The 15,811-nt window shown below is 38.4% G+C and overlaps 1 protein-coding gene across 3 annotated transcripts in view; it reads right to left on the bottom strand.

Moving 5' to 3' along the window:
* Nucleotides 1-15,811, bottom strand: part of PRDM5 (PR/SET domain 5) — a 60,758-nt gene that overhangs the window by 17,526 nt on the left and 27,421 nt on the right. Inside the window, exons 11-14 of one of the 3 annotated variants that reach the window (XM_086888111.1) lie at nucleotides 14,777-14,863; nucleotides 13,222-13,315; nucleotides 12,026-12,186; nucleotides 10,343-10,436 (exon numbers count right to left, since the gene is read on the bottom strand). In XM_086888111.1, the coding sequence (XP_086744237.1) occupies nucleotides 10,343-10,436; nucleotides 12,026-12,186; nucleotides 13,222-13,315; nucleotides 14,777-14,863 (436 nt within the window). Of the gene's footprint in view, nucleotides 1-10,342; nucleotides 10,437-12,025; nucleotides 12,187-13,221; nucleotides 13,316-14,776; nucleotides 14,869-15,811 lie in introns of all 3 variants that reach the window. The other 2 variants (XM_086888110.1, XM_086888109.1) reach the window with 2 other exon arrangements.

Here is a 15,811-nt window from a genome sequence, read left to right as displayed (position 1 = left end):
ATACTCAATCTTCTAAAATAGCCAAGTAAGATTAACTATATTTTACAGTTTAAAAAAAACCCAAACCAGACTATTTCACTGATATCATGAAGATATCAACTGAGAGTCACTGCTGGATGTGAAATCTCCATATCCACAGGCTGTGGAGAGATTCAGGGCACCAGAAGAGCTTGGCCTCCCTCCCCTATTCTGTAGACAGATTATTTTGTTGTTCTCTGTCTTTTACTTCTTTATAGGTAACTGTGAATGGCAGAAAAAGGCCATCAAAGCACTTGTAAACACAAATATTTTTCTCTCTTGTGTTCTGTCATCTTTCAGAAAGCACAACTGTGTGAATTGGGGGGTTGGGGTTTTTTTAGGAATGATGACAACAATCTCTGTATTAGAGCTATGTTTTCACTGAGCAGTTTGATATATGATCCTCTTTCTCCTGACCTTCGATGCCTTTAATTCATGCCTCCGAAATTCAAACACTCCAACAGTTGTCAGTACTCAAATATTTAATTAATTCAGCTGACATTTTTATGTCCGGGGTCTTTTGAATGGAGAATTTAAAGCTTTCAGCAGTTTGTAAGCAGATGAGTGATGACAGTTAGGAGTTGTACCCTCCTTCCTCTCTCCCCCACCCTCATGTTTCTTTAAAGAGAAAGACCTTTGCCTCCAAAGGATGGGTTTGAGTTTGTCTGAAACAGATTAACAGCGTCCCTCTGAAATCAACCACGGACACCGTGGTGCTTGATGAGGAAGGCCTTAGGAGCTTTCAGCAGATGCCAGTAGAGGGCAACAATGACTCCACATCAACGTGTCACACCTGGAAAAGTCAGGCTTGGAGCTGCCGTTACAAACTGCTCACCGTCAAAAATCTTCACTGCTCCAAAAATCAAGTTTACTACCTAACACAGACTGCTGGCTCTGACTTGACATTCTAACTAGAAGCCATCTTGTTTCTCTAAATTACATAAATTTCTCATGCACTTGCATCAATAACTGCCAGTAAAACGACTTAGAAGATGTTCCTAAGGAATGTTACTGTTGCTTTTATTTTCTGTTGTTTTCCTTCACCTTTGGAGTCTGCATGCAACAATTTAAGTGTCCTGGTGCTTACACAAGCATCTAACCCGTGCATACACATCTTTTAAACTTGTAACTTATCTTCTACCTCAAAAGGTTTCAGGATTTTACAAAATTAACAACAGGCCACTTAAAATACATCCATTCTAGCAACAACCAAGTCTCTTAGTACAAATTTCTTACTAATTTCTCTCTGGAAAGGGGCTCTATTATCTGTCTCAGAAGTGAATAAACTGCCTTCTGACAATACATCATTTTTGCTATTTACCCTCTCAGGAGCTCAAGTAACTAAGAGATAAAATAACTGATCTTGTGGACAGCTGATCAGGCAAGATTATTACAACTCTATATATTACCTTCTCTATCTCTCGTAAAAATTAACTTCCTTCCTTGCTTCTGAGCCAGCCTAGGCAAATATTATTCATGCTACAAGTCAGTTTCTCATCAGAATGATTCCAGATTCCTCAAGTAGACTGTTGGGAAGCAGGTATTCCCCAAGAGAAGTCTTACACATTCTGTCCCACTCTAAGTCCTGTAAGATGGACAGGAACAGTTCAACTTTCTCTTACCCTGTGATAAGAAAATGGAATAAGATGGCCACGAAGGCGAAGACAGATTTCAAAGAAGGAATGCTAAAAATATTCCTCCCACATGTGGAGGTTTGCTGAAGTGCAACATTTCATAGAAAACTATTTCCAGTGTCCACAAAGGAGAGGCGTTTGTGCTTACACAAAGTTTAGAATTGTCACTGAGACAAACTGGAGAGCAAGGACCATGTGATAAAAGCTACTGGGAAAGTGACATTCTCCATCAGGGCTTTCACATCCATCTACAGCCCGACAAGGACTACTGAAACTCCATTATAAATATTATTGCAGTAATAACCTTCAGGTTGTCCACAAGAAATTGTGGAGATTTCCAGATGCAAAACTCCTCTGATCAGAAAATGAACGGATCCTTAACAAGGAGATCAAGAGCAAAAGTTATTAAGACAAGCAAATTAAATACCTTGCAAGTCATGAAGCTCTATTTGTCTTGTCTTCACAAGGAGTTACAAAGAATCAAAATGAAAGAAAGTGACCTCCCCTATGACAAACTACAATTCCTTCTTGGATTTGCTGCAAGAAGAACATTTTTGAGATGGTGTCAATTTGTGGGAGCACCATTCTGAGAGGGAGTGCACTTTAGGTAAAGTCAATGCCAGTTAACAACTATGCCATTTGCCCTCTGTGTTTTTAACACTTTTTTATACATAGCTAAATATATACAATACAGAAATGCTTTTATGTTTGAGTGCTTTTAAAATCTGCTTTCTAAACAAAACTTGAATTCATTAAAACAACAGAACAGTCAAGCAAGGCAAATGTAACAAATGTTAGGTTCCCCCTCGAGTTACAGCTGACTGTCATGTTCCTGCTGTTCCAGAACAAACTGCTCAACACATTAATGGCACTTCTGTACAAATAACCTCAAATAAATAATCCTGGGATAAATTGCAGTGGATTTAGCATAATTCAAAGTCTAGACATTCTACTTCCAGATTTTGTATGAACAAAAAACCAAAGCTTTTAACATAATAAAAATAAATTTAACCTTAATACAAGGATTATGCAAAACAATTCCATGATTGAAAAACATATGGGATTTTGATCTGAAACCATGTCATGACAAAACTGACATCTTTTTTTTTTTCCCCCCTCCATCTCTAGCTTGAGATTACAATACCTAGTGGACCTTAATGTAGCTTAAGAAGTTAAATACCAGATTCTCCCATTCCAGTTTGATTCAGGACAGTTTCCCTTGAGACATCTGCAATCAGAGGTGCTCTAAGGCAGGATTTACACTGAGTTTAGCACACAGATCTCCCAAACTCAGATACAAAACAATTAAGAAGTAAATCCATTAGTTTTTGAAGATTTCAAGATTTCAGTGGCTACAGCTAGACATTTAATAAGGACTTGAGACAGTTAATCAAACTAGTTATATGCATTGCTACTTTCACACTGTTATTCTGCATTCCCTGTAGTCAGCTGAGCCACAAAAATAAAAACAAACAAACAAACAAAAGCTGCTTCTCAAGTTAGGTGGAAACCTGATAGAAGCACCAATGTTAGTGATTACTTCAAAACAATGACCTCAAACCAGATTAAACAAATATATACTTTATAGGTGAGAAATGCATTCTCATCCGAGGAAAAAAACAAAAAAGGAAACATCCAGATGAGAAACAGTCCTAATCTGAAGAGACTGCAACAAAAGTGACTGAAGAACCCAGCAAACCAAAGAAACAATCTCACTGCTCTTTCAAACCATATCCAGGCATTACTTCCATTTCATCTGTGAAATCTGCAGTCCTGTTTACTGTCCCTGTTCCCCTGCAGATTGCTTAGTCACCCAAATACAATTCTCAGGTATTCATGTTAGCCTTCCAGCAGGATTCCCTGGCTTGCTGTCTTAACTAGAACTCAACTACTCAGTTAAGGAATGAAGAATTTGAATTATGCAGTGAAATTATCAAGGTGGGGTTTTTTAATATACTTTTTAATACGTCTCTTATGGCTTGGGGTATTCAGCATCAATGGTTTTGGTCAACACTCAAAAACATCAGAAAAGGCCTACAACAAACTGCACTGAACATCAGACCACGTGCAGCATGTGCAGCTTCAAGGAATTTCTCTCTTCAGTTTTCCTCATAAAAATGAACAAATATAATTACAGAAATGTCATCCCTCAGACTGTTACACAGACCATTTCCCATGTCCTAGATATAGCTCTCTTTCAGATGGTAAACTACTAATTCTCAGGATTAAAAGATTGTTTCTTAAATAAAAACTATTATATTTTTCTGTATAAATACATATATGTGCATTATTTCAAAATATCAGCTTTCAGAACAGCTACAGCAAACTGTAATCCTTTTTAAAATCCTAACTCAAGCTTGGGGTAGGGAAGAGGGTTAGAAGGGAGCCTCGACCATCGCCCAACTGCGGCAGAATGAGCACAGTTCACCTGGGGAGGAATTTGGAGGCCATCTGGATCACACATTTAACACTCCTAACCAGATGATCCACAGGGCAGCCCAGAATGGGAATTTCAAGGGGGCTTTTTTAGTCAGAGATAATCTGGGGTGATGACAGCATTCAACAGCAAGTAAGGATGGGCAAAAGGTTAACGGATGTAACAACATTATAATAATCTGTGACATCTGCTTTAGAACACTGCGCAGAGAGGGCACCTGACAGCTTCACACATTTATCCTCAGCTGCTCTTGCTCTTAAACAGTGTTCCCATTCAATTAAAAACTTTGTGTCCTTAACTGAACATTGTTCAGTTAATGCACTATGCAAATATGTACACACAAACACAAATAAACCTAAAATACACAGCTCTGAATTTCTCCCACGTGGAAAGGGACTTTATTAGGAATCAAAATAAAATTAAACAGGAACTCAATGAACCCAATGATTCCAACAGAACTTCAATTAGAAAATGCCAGGAAACCAATTACTGAGTAAAGATTAAAAAAATTCACAAGTCAAGAAAATATTCAGTAAATTTCACCACTTTGGTGTTGCAGACCTGTGAGAAAAGCAACACCTCTAAAATAATGAACTTCCTCTTGTGTGGAGGTGGCATTTTTCTACATCCTGAGTAGCATCTTCAGAAGTATTTAATACCCTGCATCTCTCAGGCATTTCTGTAATTCTGACCAGGGATTTCAGGGAGGGAAAAGAACGGAAGAGTAATCAAGAAGCTTGGCCAACTACAGCAGTGAGCTGATTTCTTTATGACATCTGGACTAGTCTTAATCCAGACTAGACAATAAAAAGTGATCTGGCCTGTGCAAAATCCTGGCCTGCCTCCTTTTCAGCCACTAAACACTCAAAATTTAGCACTTGAGAAGGTACAGAAGTCCCCACACAGGAACAGCTCTCTCATGCCAAGAGCTAAGTAACTTTGTGATCTGAAAGATAAAATACTTGAGCACATCAGCTGAGACAAGACCCAGAAACACCAAAAGCACAGGTAATTTTATACTCATAGTGGGCCAGGTGAAAGGAAGGGATAACACTGGCTGCTCTGAGAACAGCCCTGTGCTCTGAGAAACTCTCCTCAGGTATGGGGCAATTAGAGACATTTCTTACTGCATTTTAACCAACTTTCAAATCTGGCAGACTCTGAAGACAAGAGATTAAATGCCTCTGTTTTTTCAGGTGGTTAGTTTCCTCACTGATGATGAATAATTCTAAGTTTATGTATTTGTGAATGCTTTCTAACCAAGCTCCAACACTCATTTTCCAGGCACCAGGGAGAACTAGAACTGGTTCCATGTAAATCAACTATGTGCATTTCCCATCCACAAAAAATAGTCACATATTTAATAAGAAAAAACCTCAAATCCTATTCTTTCAAAATAAGAGAAAAGCAGAAGGCTTGAAATATGTATTTATTTTTTTTCCTATTACTTATCTTTTTCTAAGTATTGCACCATGCTTTAGTTTATGAGGTATGGAAGTGGTATTTTCACAGCTGAGGTGGTTTGTTTTCTGCAAAGTTTAGGGTTTAATTCAAAGAACTCAGATTATTTCTAGCTAAGACCAAAACAATGTTTGCCCTATCTGTCCCATCAAAATTATCATGATATAATTAAGATATTGACTATTTGCCACTAAATGAATCATAAAGACTAGTAAAAAATCCTACAAAATAAGGAGACTACCTGAATCCATGCAGTAAAGCATGAACTACCATTATTACTTACAGGCTCTCATCAGTTTTTCAGTGATATCAAGATTTTAAGTAATTACAAGTAATAAATAAAAAAGACACAACTTTAAAGAACAAACCATTCCATTTTTCAAGTTTCATTCTTTGCAGCTACCAGTGGAATTAATCTGATTTCTCTATGAATGGAAAATGTCACATCTATTATTTCAGTGAACCCCATGGTCAACTAAGTCTTTTAAAGAACATGCATTAATCAATCAGTAACTCATTTGATCTTAAGATGTCTCATCCAAATAATCTACCCCTCAGAATAACATTTCCTCATTCATGGGTACAGACAACAAGAAGCTGACAGCTGAATGAAACTTAACAGGTATTTTTAAAGATTTAGCTGTTGTCTGGAGACGAACAAGACAGTGATGTATAAACTGAAAGGTTTAGAAATGCAGAATCCTTACCTTTGAGGCCTTCTGCAAGCTGCTTTTTAAACCGCTTAGATAAAAGAGGGATCATTTATAAGTTATTAATAGGAAAAAACCTATCTGTAGACATTTGCAAGCTGTTCACTGACTAGATACAGATACATTCTTTCACATACTTCATTGGCATATGAGAGGAAGTTGCCTCAAGCTTGCCTTTCATCTTTTTTCCCATGTAAGAAAATATAAATTACTTGTAAGGTAATTTAGCAGAAGATCTGTTGGAAAGAGGATCCTGGCTGTACATTATTATGTACAATGAACAAACAGTTGCTTGTTTAGCTATTAAACCTTTATGGTTTAATATTTATTTATTTATATTATGGTGATATCCTTTACAACATAATAAACTAAAGTTATCTTGTACCTGAACTCATTACTTCCTTCAACTACTTTGAAGCCTTCTGTGTTCAGAGATGATTGAACTACTCTAAAAAACCAAAGATCTTTGTTATTATATCTCCACCACTAATGTTTTGCTTGCCCAAGAATTTTGTCTTAGAAGTGCAAAATTTGAACTCAGACATTTATATAGCTGTGACTTAAGTAGGATTGTAAATATGCTCAAAAGCTTAGTTCAGCTGTAGAAATGGGACTACAATGCCAAAATTAGGTGCATAACATCAGGCTCTCAGTGCAGGAGGCATTTCAAGAAGGCAATCAGCACCTCAAGTTATATATTTTTGAAAGCTTATAAAGCAGTCTCTTAAATAAACTGAAAAGGTAAGATTAACCATGTTAGCACAAAGGATATACAAAAGCCTGTGGTCCAAATGCTTGTTGCTGTTTTAATGTAATCTTTTGGTATTATCTTTTACTTGTGCACATGGAAATTAGTTTGCCAAAAACCTTCTCAACTCCTGCTTAAAAAACAAAGCTGCTTTTTGCACCTGGCAGAGAATGTGAGATATAAGAATGACAAAATCAGTCCTGGCTTTCAGATGACACAGAATTGAAAAATGCATCTTTTCAGAGAACATATAGGACAAATTTCAAGTTATAGTTATCTTACTGGCTTATTATCAGGACTTGGAGTAACTGTGATGGTAAAAGCAAAATAAGGTTGTATTTTAACCTATATTTGCACGTAATTTTCTGGAAGACATCTGTGGTCATTAGCTGTTCCTCATCCGTCTTTAAGCAACAGCAGGGAAAGGACAGCATAGAAAGGACAGAATTACAGTTAAATCCCTTAATTCTCCTACCTCTAAAAGACATTTACCTGCAAATATAAACCACTTCACAACAACTTTCACTGTTGCACAACTTGATGTGCTACATCCCAAGGATGGAAGGGATTAGGAAGGAAACAGTGTAAACAGCAGAGAGATAAAATGTGTGTGTGTTTATACCCAGATCACACAGGCACACACAAATCCACACACACACCCCACAGCAATTAACACCTTGAAAGTGATGTGCATAAGGCAACTGAGAAGCTACAGCCAGAAATTGCTAACACTGAAAGTTGCCTAAAACTTCAGGGAAGCAATTAACCTCCCAGCCCCTGGGTTTCAAGCCCACGGAACAGACCATAGGATTTCTTTTACAATTTATGAACAAGCCAAGGAATTTATATCACAGTCAAAGGATTCTTTTGCTGAATTAACCCCAGCTCCCTGTGACCCTAAGAAGTCATAAACCAACAGGATACAGGAGAGGGAGAATGTGCTCTAGTGTTTCAGCTGACCTGCAGAGCGCTGTCTGTGTCATGCCAAGGCTGAAATCCAGATGATGAATTACAGAGCAACGCTCCAGGTTCAGAGGCAAACATCACCCCCTTCCCTCTGCACATGCAGACATGTTCACTCACCCCAAACCAGCTCAGTTGCTGCAAAAGGCCAAGTACTGTTTGGGCTCATTTACAGAGTCTTACTCTAACACAGAAGAGGGAAGAAAATTGCTTATCCAGGAAGCATGCATGTCTGTGTGGAACAACATTTAAGAACCCATGCTGTATATTAAATAAAAGACAAAAACCCCACTGAACTTCTCTTTTTGTATAGTGATTATTAATATTATTACTATTTTATCAAAAATACAGTTCCAAAGCAGAACCAGAGAGGTACCCTAGAACCCCAGCTTTAGTAAAGAATAACTTCATAAATATAAGGAGGACAAAAAGTGATGCACAGCTCTCTTTAAAATAACCTCTACCTGAATTTATTTTGTAAACACAGAACGAAACCTCTCACACAAAGTAGATAATAAAAGTCTAGCTGACCACAAGGAGAAAATGGGATAACACAAATGTCTGGACACAGACCTCAAACCTCATCACCTGTAATCACTAAGACAAGAGGTCCTTGCAATATTTGCATTTATGATGGACTGCTTAGTTGCGCCAAAACTCAAGGCTTACTCAGAAGGATGAATCATCTCTTGAAAACAGACAGTGGCTTGTTTCACTTCTAGCTCAGAATGGAAAGTGATACTTTGAAGTCTGACCAGAGAGAAAAATTTGAAATGATCCATTCAAACCTAAAGAATTTAACAGATATCAATACCATGAAGTGTTAATCACTGCAACATTTAGAAACTGAACACTCATCTCTGAATAAAGTACATTTGTGGCTCCACTATTTGATGAACTGAAAACTTCTTACTGCTGAGAAATCCCCTGAAAAGTTGTCAAGGATTTTCACATTGTAGGGTGAATAAGAGTGCTCAGCTTTTGTTTCACACTGTTTACAGATGACCTGGATTTCCTTCAGCAGCTCCCCTTTTGTTCCTTGGGAATGATGCAAGCTATTCCTCAGAAACCTATGTTTCCTCAGCCCCACTGAACATTGGACAACCATTTCTTCTCATTATCATTGTGCTTATGACCAAGAACAACGTGGCTGAAGCCTTCAGGTACAGCACCAAACAAAACCATTTCTCCAGAACTGCAACTTGCATTCAACTACGGCATTTTCTCACTCAACCTTACATTAGCCATTTTGCCATGTAATAAAAATATTCTTTCTAAACCTAAAGTCACAACTTAGCAGCAACTTCCCCCTACTTTTCATTAGGATAATCAAAAATTAGCCAGAAACTGTAACAGAGTGACAAAAATAACCATGAAAATCAATTTTGGTTAATTCTCACAGTAAAGGATGCAAACCACCAAAATTGTAACTTTTGACACTGTACTAGCAGCAAGATTGGAAGAGGAAAGGATCAGAGTTTATTTATCACAGGTCATTGTAACTGAATTTAGCAAGGCAATTTTCCTGAATTAGTAAGTGTAAAATGACTGCTTCTAGCTTCTTAGGTTAAAAAAAAGAGACCTTGAAAGTTTCCCTCTTGCAGCATTACTGATTCATAAATTGTTTCCACAGTCCATATTGCTGTAATTCCAACCTGTCTCATCTCCTGGCAAGGCAGTTTCTCCCCCTGCATTTAATTTACAAAGGTACTAGAAATCTTCAGTGCCTTTCTGCTTCAAGTAAGTTCAAAATGTCACAGCCTCCTGTAAGAGAGGTTGCAAATTTTGCAGGGCTCTATACTCAAGGTTAGAGGTCCCTTGTGTGTGGTTTCACAAAACTCACGTTAGCCCAACTCCTAAATTTAGGAAAGCCTGTTTGAGAGAGCTGAAATCTAACTGGTAGCAGCACACATGTGAAAAGCATTTTTACTTGGACATCTCCAGAGCATTTTCCCAAGAGCCATCTGCACTATGAGATTGAAAAACTGGGGCTTTCTGCTCCATGCAAACTGATAGGTAACACCAGCAGCACACAGAAATTACTGTCATCTCCCTGCAAGGCAAACTTGGTTCTGCAGAGGGAAGAAAATGTCATGCCAAAGTCAAATTTACACCATATTATGCTGGAAACAAATTATCACAAAGAAACCTCTTTCAGCTGCCTGATGCCACTTATTTGAACCAAAGTGTAAACTTGCAAAATGAAACCTTGACAACAACAGCTTTTACACATTAAGCAGGGAAAATGTCTGACAAAGCAGCTGTGTTAAACCTATCTGTAAATTTGGCTGTTTGTAGATAGATAAATTGTGGACATAGAGATACCTTGCTACAGATTTAGAAAGTCTTCTCTGTTCATTATAATAAATACCTGTATGGCTTCGAATATGAACTCTCAGTGTTCCATTGCTTGCAAACTTCTGTCCACAATAGGGACAAATCTTCTCTTTTTCTCCTGTGTGAGTCTACATGGTGTGGGGAAAGATAAGAATGTCTGTTCAGCACTAAATAAAAAAGTGAAATATGGAATATTTAACTGTATTGACATTGACTGTTACCTCATTATGTATTTTACCATCACAGCAGGCAAAGAATCTAATTAGCTGAGAATTGATCACGAAAAGAATGTTGTAACTATCACCTGCACTAAATCATTGAGTTTGTCTTTTGAAATCAAGCTTTTAGGGCTAGAGGGTCTCACTGATATAATAATACCTATTATTATATATTATAATAATATATATTATTATATAATATACAATAATATAATTATTAATATATAGTATCATATTATTATATTATATATAATGTATTATTATATAATACATATAATAATTACTTCAAAGTAGGAAAAAAACCCATATAACAAACTCTCCCATAGAACCTGTGTGGTCAACAGGATCACCCTGAAATCAATTACACACAAGGTCACCATCATTTTTCACACTGTACTTTCAACACCCAATTTTGAACTGAAGATTTATCAGTCTATTGAATTACTTTTCTTTGTAACTGTGGTACTCTTCTCCTTACAACTGTGCCTGTTATTTTAGTGAAGAATTTCTGATGACTTAATTTAAAAGTGTTAATTTCAATGAGATAGGAAAGGTAACACATTCAATTATATGTGCAGCTGACTATTTGGGTTTTTGAGCTAGCACGTGACCCTCTTCAGATAGGGAAATTAATTCCTTTTTTGATGAAAGTCACTGAAATGACACAAAATTCTTCATTACATCATTAAGAAACCTATCTCACAAAACAGTACATTTTATGCTGCAACTGAAGCAAGAGTAAATGAGATCTCATTTCAACACTGGATGGACTCATGCTGTTTTCATTCCCTGACATTAAAAGCATGAATGCTCAACTCCTCTTGACTAGGATACAGTTATTTGGAAATCATTTGTATCTCTAGCAGCAACCTTGGGATATACCAGACAGACAGCTACAAATCCATTCCAAACACCCAAATGCCAAAAGGATTTCTGGGAGCAGTACAGTACAACTACAAGGCTCACAAACACAGCCAGTCCTAGTCTGACAGGAGCACAAAGCAAAAGCAATGCCAATTTTACACATATGTATGAAGCACATACTTACATATGGCAAGCAATTCATGCATGACTTTTTTAAACAAATTCTCACAATGTGAATGAAGTGGCAACACCTGAACTTCCTTTTCTCAGCTGATTTGTTCTTATTCAATTATCAATATTCAATTACCTTCTTTGCAACCCTGTAACATGAATCTTAGCTCAGTCCAACCTAGTGAGGAAGCCTCCTCCTAAAGTTTACCCCAATTCCATTGCAGAGTTTGGTGGTAAGAGCAGTGCAGCCAGGCCCATCCTGCCTGCTAAACCACCTACACTGAATTTATACACGAGCACCAGCTGTAGATTCTGCTGGGCACCAATAACCCCACTACTGCAAATCAGCACTTTAGGGTAAGGATAATCACAGCTTCCTATCAAAAAGCCAGAGGCAGCTGGGGATTCTTCATTGATTCACAACCTTAAGGACACATAAGAAATGATCAGCTGACTCTACTCACTTTCTTATGGCTCTTCAGGACTGAGGGTGTCACAAAAGCTTTGTCACACAGGTCACACTTGTATTTCTTATGGCCATCGTGTACAACTTGAATATGAACATTTAATGTGTCCTTTCTTTTGAAAGTGGCATCACAGTGATCACACTTGAAGGTCCTCTCGCCTAACAAAGAGAAAAACAGGCCATGTGAGCTTCCATCCTCTTCAAGAAAAAGTCAAAGTGTATGTTTTTAGAGAAACCATCAGGAAAACCAACAATCCTGTACACTGAATTACACATTTTGGATATTCTGTAAATGTTTGTTCATTAGAATACTGAAATTACTGAACAGGTTTTTAACATTTTCCCCCATCATTTTTAATGTTGTGAAAAAAATGTATGACAGCCAATGCTTTAAAAAATTGCAGAAGCTTTGAAAGATAATTGTAAAAGAACAAATGGAACATTACCAATCCAATAATTCATCTAACAGAAACATAGTCATGCAGAATTATAAAAGGAAAGATTTGTGGTTTTTTTAGTTATGCCAGTGTGAATATTCCCCAAAACAAAACACTGTATTCTAAGCTACAGGGATTTTAGCTCATGAGCATTTTCTAAAACCTGAACTGTTGATATTCAAAGGGTTGAATGACAGTCTAGGGCTCTGCAAGTATTAAAGATGGAGAAAATTCCACCAAAAATAAATCCCAACACTGTCAACTAAAAATGAAGGACAGAATGCCAAGAAAAGTTAATCATGAGGGAAAATGGCCACAGCATTTCTCTGAGCAGCTCCAGTTCTATGCCAGAGGCAGCAAACATGAGCCTGGGCTGGCACAGGAGAGACAATCTCAGTGTCAAGCTCTAAACCAGATCACCTACAAAAGCTGAGCAAGTCACCAACTTATCCCTGTTTCCATTTATACTTTCTTGAAATGGAGGTAACACTATCACACTTAATGCAGAAATAAATTTCTTGCCATCAGACCTCAACTCTGCTGGATTTTCTGCAGCATATTTGAATTTGCATTTAAGTGTATCTGAAGGCAAGGTTTCAATTTGGCTCTGCATTTTTTAACTCCCTGGGTACAGAGGTGAATCTTAGTACCAGTTTAACACAGCAAGTTGCATACTGGAGCAAGGTACCCCATGTTTGCTTTTCTCAGTCACATATGAGAATGGAGAATGCTGTTTTTCCTCTGACTTTGCACTTACTGTTGTGGATTAACAGATGTCTTTGTAGAGAGAAGGGGGTTCGGAACAAGGCTTTGCATTCCTCACACTGGAACGGTCTCTCTTCAGAATGGGTCTGTGCATGAAAGACAACGTGTCAGAGGAAAGGCTCCTGGAAATCCATCAGTTGTCATTGCAGTAACTACAGTGAATTTTCCAGACTCAGGAGGGGAGATGACAATTGGAAGCACCGGGAGATGAAGAATTAAAATAAACATTCTGCCATTACTCAGGATCCTGAAAACCAGCACAACAACTACTCAGGAACTGTGCCTTCCCCATCCTCTCAAGTGTCACATGAGGTGTGCACATAAACAGAAACAAAAACACAGAATAACCAGAGGAAAAAAACTACAAGCTCAGCTGCATTGCTTTAGCAGCTTCAGCTGCACTAACACTGGCCTGGAATACTTATTAATATTAATAAATCCCTTAAAGTTGAATGCACACAAACCCCTTTCTTTTTGGTTAAGTTTTACGGTAAAACCAATCTGATTTTCAAGACAGCACCTAAAATTTGGTGAAGAAAATTCCTCAAATCATGAGACTACTTTTATATATAGCTTCTTTTATTTAAAAAATACCAAACAACAAAAAAACACCAGGAAAAAACAAAACAAAACAAAACAACAAAGCCACAGAAGCAACAGTACCAAATTTTTTGTTGGCTCTAGAAAAATTCATTGTAGCTGAAAAACAGCCTCAAAGCTATGAATAAAATAAAAGGCTAAGCTTGGATGAATCTCCCAGACCGCAGAGTTGTTGAAGTAAATTTCTTTTCTGAAGCTTGGGAAACATCCAGCTTTATTTTACTTCTACAAATTCCAAAGCACTTTCCCTGTTTCCTAGTGTTTCTAACAGCTGTCTCACTGTAGATAATAAGTTATACTGATTAATTTACTATCTGCCCAATTTCCTACAGTTTCAGCAAAGGAAGGCAGCTTTTTAAAGTATCAGCATCCAAATACTTTATTAGCTCACAAGGACCTTATTACAAGCTGGAGTGCCCAGAGGAAAAGGGGATGGACAGTGTTTTGTAGTGTGCAGGAAATTAGGTAAATGAGTTAATTTGGCATACTAAGGGCAAATATTAGCATAGTACATATTTATATAATCTATTTCTGCTGTCCAGAATCCACACTACTGTTAATCTATTCCTTCAACTGTGGGAATAAAGGGGGCTGTGGGGAGACAGCATAACTCTTGAGAGGCTGGCTGAGGGCCTTGAACCCAGTTTGATTTTAACACCAATGTCCTCTCACATACACACAGCACCAAAACCTGAGTGTCCTGCAATGGTATGAGGAGGCCTGAGGTTCAAAACCAATTCCTTGACCTCAGCCTAAGTCACTGAAAGCAAAAAAAGGCTGCTGGAAGACCATCACAGGTGTGGAATAAATCTCACATTCCTTGAAATCTGCTGCGAGTTCCAGTCCAGACTCTACAGGTTCCCATCACAGCTGGCACCCTGCTCAGCCCCCCCTGGCAGTGAGGCCAAGGATTGACAGGACATGAAGAGACTGAACTGCCTTCTCACCTCAACAGGGGATTCCTCCAGAACAGGGTTGGGACACATTGACGAGACACTGTGGGGAAGCTCGCAGTGCTGCTGCCTGTGCTGTACCTGTTCTGTGGATAAATAGAAGGGTTCAGTCTCCAGAGCTGTCAATCTGGCACCTTTCACGAGCGCAAAAATTCATGCTGCTTATTTAAAAAATGCCCTGGTTTGGATGCACCCACTCACCACGTGGGTGACAAGTTCTGAAGAGCACAGTGACTCGTACAGAACTCCTTCTTAGCATCTCCTTTATACTCTCCTCATCTTTTGATCAAAACACACAGATTAATCTGCACATCTTAACTTCCCTACAAATAAAATCACCTAACTAGGCATACCCACATGCAAGGGCACACAGATCATCCCAGCAACTGAGGATGTGCTCTTCTGGAGCATTTCATGGCAGCCTTTCCTACTACAGCATCTGTGGAGGCTTAAGCCCAGCCCAAGGCTACTTATTCCCAACAGATAAACTGATGGAATACAGTTGTTTCAAATCATTATGCTCCCCAGGACCAAACAACCCGGGATTAGCCATAAACCCTTTAAAATCCTGCGTCTGATGACCTATTTCTGTTGACTGTCATATCCTCATATTTTGTTCTCTGAACTCATCCTCTGTACATAGCAACAAAGGAGCAGATGGAGCAAAAACATCTCTTGTACGGAGGTAATCTGCATTACAAGGCTCGGAACATGCACCCTCATCCAGCCTAACCTGCATGAAAGGTGACTGCTTTTACCCGTAGCAAAATCCCTTTTTTGCCTCTTCATTTCAGGTTCTGCTCTCTTGCCTTGTCACAGAAATGGAACTTTATTCATATGTTCATTTAAGTCACAGCCTAAGCTCTCACACAGGACATCTGAGCTGGTTCCATATCTCAGAACTCCTACAGCCTCCAAGCGAGGGGCAAAGCCAGCTTGCACCTGCTCCTATGCAGAGCGGTGCAGCACCTGTTGCCGGGAGCAGCAGAACACAGAGGTACCGCAGTTCGTGCCTCAGATGTGCAGCTC

This window comes from Cyanistes caeruleus, chromosome 5 (assembly GCF_971803275.1).
Source record: "Cyanistes caeruleus chromosome 5, bCyaCae1.hap1.1, whole genome shotgun sequence".
Classification (NCBI taxonomy): Eukaryota; Metazoa; Chordata; class Aves; order Passeriformes; family Paridae; genus Cyanistes; species Cyanistes caeruleus.
The sequence above is the reverse complement of the archived record's forward strand: the minus strand, read 5'-3'. Positions and strand labels throughout refer to the sequence as shown.